The 5,299-nt window shown below is 53.4% G+C and overlaps 1 protein-coding gene across 1 annotated transcript in view; it reads right to left on the bottom strand.

Moving 5' to 3' along the window:
- Nucleotides 1–1,379: 1,379 nt before the first annotated feature.
- The window catches only part of Speg (striated muscle enriched protein kinase), a 48,268-nt gene continuing 44,348 nt past the window's right edge, over nt 1,380–5,299 (bottom strand). Inside the window, exons 38-43 of the mRNA XM_048808994.1 lie at nt 5,115–5,295; nt 4,354–4,593; nt 4,045–4,268; nt 3,124–3,199; nt 2,745–2,894; nt 1,380–2,421 (exon numbers count right to left, since the gene is read on the bottom strand). Coding sequence (XP_048664951.1) covers nt 2,229–2,421; nt 2,745–2,894; nt 3,124–3,199; nt 4,045–4,268; nt 4,354–4,593; nt 5,115–5,295 — 1,064 coding nt within the window. The 3' untranslated portion in view covers nt 1,380–2,228. The remainder of the gene's footprint in view (nt 2,422–2,744; nt 2,895–3,123; nt 3,200–4,044; nt 4,269–4,353; nt 4,594–5,114; nt 5,296–5,299) is intronic.

Here is a 5,299-nt window from a genome sequence, read left to right as displayed (position 1 = left end):
CCAGGTAGGAGCATTGCTTCTGTTAATTGTAACTATCTAACCAGGTGTGGAACATTGTCCCTTTCTTTTTTATAATTTTGTGGTGCTGGGGATGGAACCCAGGGTCTCATACATGCTAGACAAGCTCTATCACTGAACTACACACCCAGCCCACACTGTCACCTTCTGATCAGAACAATTTTGACACAGCTCTACTGACATAAATTACCTTTGCTCCTCCAGGTTTGGAATAAACAGTTCACATGCCATTTCCAATGGAGATGGGAAAGGAGCTCCAGATCAGAAAGGGGACGGGGAAGAAATTTTACCATTTATCAAGATATGAGTTCAGGCACCTCATTTTTATACAAAACATTTGCAGCATGTAGGAGATTGGAGAATCTCACAGGCAAACTGTATATCTTCATCACTAAAATGACAAGTGGGCAAGGTGTCTCTCGCATCCCTTCCAGCTGGTTTTAACATCCAGTTAGTTTATGATGATGGGGCTTGTCTCTTCCCTGTGGTTCTGAGAAGCCACAGAGGCTGGGCTGGGCTGGGCAAAGGGCAGTTGAAGCTGGAGCCAAGGGGCCCTCAGACTCAATCAATAGCACGACAATGCCAGTCTCTCTGCTCATGGTTGGAGGCTTTGTTCCTTTTACTTTGCCAATAACAGAGTTTTCAATGGGAGAATCATCCTTCTAGACACAAGGAAGCCTGGCTTCACTCTCCCTACTCATTCCAGCGCAGAGCAGCTCAGTTCTAGGATCAATAACCATTCTGTGGCATTGCAGGTGAGTGGCCAGAGTCAGGGTGCCTTAGCAGACAGCAGACCTAACTTGCCACGAGGACCAGAAGGTCCAGGCTGGTGTGTCAAGTACCCACAGCTGCTCCATGTGTTCCGCTCTGTCTGTTAACACTGGGAGCCTGAGTGAGGCTGGGGCTTGTTCGGGATTCTCCTGTAGCTCTTTACACAGCCTCCTCTTGCCAATCTTCAGGATGAAACCCCACTATCCCAGGGCACAGGACCAGAGTGAAGGAAGCTGAGCCAGGACTGGGATAAGCTAGTTCATTCCAGAGCCAGCATTCCTCAAGTTATGATGAGGGGACAATGAGCAGAGGTGGGGTTACCAGAATCCAATTAGAGGTTGTGGGTGAGGGGTTCAGTAGGATTGGAAGCTTTCTAGAAACTATGGGTTGAGAAGCAGACTGTAGTCTCCCTTCTCTCTAGGAATAAGGAGGGATAAGGGGCCTTGAGGATCAGGGGACAGGGTAGGAGGTCCCAGGGTAAGAGCTGGTATACCCTTGAATGTGTCTTCAGTGGCCCAGAGAAGGACAAATGCCTTTGTCCCCAAACTCAGTCCCCACTAGCCAGCCCTCCCCAAGAGACCACACATAGGTCCTGCTGCTTGCCGTTTTTATTTTCCTTGTGACAGACAGACAGAGAGCTGCACAGACAGCTGGATGGCTGGGGGAATGGTCAGGATAACATGAGCAATAGGGATTGGATGGAAAGGAAAACTTCATAAAAGTCAATAAATAAATAAATATGAACAGGAAAGGCAAAGGTCATGGAGGGACAGTGGGGACATCCTTGGGCCAGCAGAGAGCGCCCAGAGCTGCATCCGCTGGGACAGAAGGACTGCTTGCATGGCCACTTGCCTGGGGCTCTCAGCATTTCTCTTCTCTGCTTCTGGAGATGCCGCTGCTGGCCCATCCCTCCCCTCGTCCCCCCTGAGTTTGCTGTCCTCTCCTCCCACCTTGCTGCCCTCTCTCACACCCTGGCTCAGAACTCCTGGTACTGTCTCTGTGTCCAGTCCCTGCCTCACTGACATTCTCAGCCTGTGTCCCTGACACCTGGGGCTCCTTCCTTGTCTTCCTCTCTAGACTCTCACCCTCCTGGATTCTCCCTGAGATGCAATAGGCCTCCCACCCCCAGAACCTTCCTAGAGTCTCTCTGCCTGTCTTCCGTATCTTCCTCTTCACTTCCTCAATCCCTCTTGTCCCTCTTTCTGTTCCCACCCCTGCCCAATGGGGTCTTCTGCTCTGGCTCTGGCTGGGAGTGGCATCAGGCCGAAGCCCTAGAGCCTCTATCCCTGCAGGTCCATGAGGTAATAACCTGGCCAGATGTTGCTGCTGGTGGTATCCGAAGCCCTGGGCCCACCCGGTTCAGCATGGGCCCTGGAATGTCCCTTGACATTGGTGGGAACCCCAAGTTGAAGCCCACGGCCAGGCTGTGGTCCATGATGCTAGGGGCTGCCAGGGTAGGAACGGAGCAGCACCTTGTGGTGGGTGGCGGCCTCAGCCCTGCGGCGCCGCTGCTCGCCCAGAAACTCCTTGAGTCGGTTGGTGGTAAAGGTGAGTGTCTGGCGGCGCAGCTTCATCAGATAGGCATCCTGCAGCCACGGGTGGGCCAGGCAGTCCTGCAGGGAAGGCCGGCTCCTGCCAGGCCAAGCCAGGGACAGTGAGCCAGAACTGATGACTCCCGATGTCCTCGGGCTCTGTCCTCCCCCAGATCCACATGTCAATCTTGATTCCTCCACCATGTGGGTGATACTGGACAACCCCAGAGCTCAGTTTCCCAGTGTCTGGAATGAGGCTGGCGATTCTGCCTCTCAAAGGGCTGTTAGGGACTTTAAATGGAGAATAATGCGACTGCCCAGAAGCAGAAACAGGAATATACTGTTAAGGCAGGTGGGACCAGGGCAGTCTGTACCCAGGGGCAGGTAAGGCAGAAGGGGTTGGCAGGTAGGGGGCCCACTTACCAGGGATGTACTGAGAGAACCTTTCGCAAGAAGAGGGTGGCACTCTGGGATGTGTTGGGGTATAGCTGGAAGGCATCAAAACGGCCCCCCACAATCCGAGCCTCTGTTTCTTGGGGGTCTGGCTCATAGAACGGAGAGTGTCCACTGAGCCTGTTTTAGAAGACAGATAAGTTGAAATAGCCCCAAATCTGCCACTCATTGCTTTTCTACCTTAGTGGACTGAGGGTCAACTCCCAGGCCTGGGGGACATTCATGTGGGGATGCTGGGGGGCACAGTACCAACCTGTTCCTAGGGATGTGCTAGGGAGGCAAGACAGGAAGGAGAATGTGTAGGCAGAAAGAGAGCAGAAGTGGCTGGAGCAGGGCCCAGGGAACTTACATGATGTAGGTGAGCACACCTGCTCCCCAGATATCTGTGGCAGAGCCAATGGGTTCTCCCTTCACCATCTCAGGAGCTAGAGGAGACAGAGGCCAAGCTGACCCAGCTTCCCAGTGACAGGGGAGAAGGAAGAGGCAGGGAGGTTCTTGGGGGTTAGAGGAGCAGGATAATGCTCAAGTCACCAGACTATGGGGACAATCACAACAGTAGGCCTTAGATATTAGCAGACAGGACAGAAGCAGGAGTGGCTCCCAGGAGAGATATGGGCCATCTGAGGAATTAGCCTGGACACTGAATGATGGAGGTCCCCAGAACTCTAGAGGAGTGGAGAAGCAGGGTCATTTAGCTCCCCTGGATCAGCTCCAAGGTAGGACTCCCATTCAAAAAGAGAGTGGCCAACACCAAGATTAAAAGCCTTTGAAACCAACCTGGCTGGCTTTAATCCCAGGCCTGCCCCTCTTAGCTATGGGACTCTGGGTGATTTATTAAACCCTCATTGTCTGGTCTGTAAAGTGGGGCTTGTAGAATAGCTCTAAGGAATAGAGATAATAAACATCAAACATTTAGGAGCTAGCTGAATGGCAGCTGGTTTTCCTTATTTATATAAATAATAATAGATTCTTCTGTCTTTCTAGTCTTAGCAAATCTCACTTCTACCATTTATAACTGATTGGACAAACACTTAAGTTCAGTGTGTTTCTGTTTCCTCATCTGTAAAAAGTAGGTAATACTTTGCCAAACTCCAGGGCCATTGTGAAAATCAATTTTAAAAATTCACGTTCAGAACTTAGTTCATTGCTTGCATACAGTAAGCACACAATCAATGGTAGATATGTATGTGAAGTGGGGTGAGCCCTGGAGGCTGCACCTTTGGCAGTACCCAATCCCCCCCCACCCCCAGCTGGCAGCTGGTCCCCTCACCCATGAACTCCAGCGTGCCCGTGCGGTGGCCAAGGGGTCGCAGGGCCTGGGGGTTGTAGGGTTGGGCGCTGCCAAAGTCCACAATCTTGAGGGTGTTGTCAGGGGCCAGCAGCAGATTGTCCGGCTTGATGTCCAGGTGTAACACGTGGCGGCCATGGAGATAGTCCAGACCTTGTAGCAGCTGCACCACATAGGTGGCCACGTCATCTTCAGAATACCGGAACCTGGGGGTGGCAAAGGCCAAGTGGGAGATCTCCCAGCCCAGCCTCCCCTGCTTTTGCTCCCTGCTGCCCCAGAAAGTCTGGCTACCTGTCACTGAGCCCACAGAGGAGTTCCCGGTTGCCGCAGCTCTCAGCAATGAGCACAAGGTACCGAGGGGTGATGTAGGCCTCGTGCAGGGACATGAGTCGCTCGTGGTGCAGTGTCCGGAGCACTTCGTATTCCTGCAGGACTTGCCGTTTGCCCTCTGCTGCATATGGCACAATCTTGGCCACAAATGTACGGCCTGTGGCATTCTCCCGGCATGCTCGCACAACACCAAAGCGGCCCCTGTGTGGGTAGGCGGACACCACAGGTTCAGGGGCATATTCCTTGTGAGGACTAAGGGGATAAGAATGCAGTGGGTTCCCCTGTGGGCTCTAGAGCTCAGTCCTGGGAACATCCACCTCTGCATTCCTGGCTCTCTACCCTGGGCAGCTCCCATATGCTCTCCAACCTCAGCTCTCCTCCCACCTGTGGGATGGGTGATGACAGTAGGGTAGTGCCTCCTCTACCTGATGAGGATTGACAGCATGTGGCTATCAAGCTCAGGACGGCACCTGGCACATCTGAACTCACAACTTATTTTGTGTTTTGCATGCTGGGATTGAGCCCAGGCCTTGCACATGCTGGGCAAGTGCTCTGCAACTGAGTCACATCCCCAGCCCTGAACTCAACAGTTCCAAGGACCTGAATCTCAGCACCTTTCCCCAAGGCTGGCCAGGACAGTCTGCTGGGCTCTCCCTGGCTGTGTTCCCTACATCCAACTCTCTCCCCGTTCTTCCCTCCTTCCCTTCCCTGGTCCTACTTGCCTGGCTTTTTCTTCCAGGAAGGTGTAGGGTTTCTGAGGGAGGCCCTGTCTCAGAGTAGTGCCCTCTGGTGTGGGGGACCTGGGGGGGCCGCCCCCAGGGGAGCTGACCACCTCTTTGCCTGGGCTGAGGCTCTGCACAGTCACCTTCGTGAGCTCAGGAGGGGGCTCGGGGGCTGGGGGCTCGGG

The sequence above is a fragment of the Marmota marmota genome, unplaced genomic scaffold (genome assembly GCF_001458135.2).
Source record: "Marmota marmota marmota unplaced genomic scaffold, marMar, whole genome shotgun sequence".
Taxonomy (NCBI): domain Eukaryota; kingdom Metazoa; phylum Chordata; class Mammalia; order Rodentia; family Sciuridae; genus Marmota; species Marmota marmota.
Note: the sequence above shows the minus strand (reverse complement) of the source record. Positions and strands in the feature narration are given on the sequence as shown.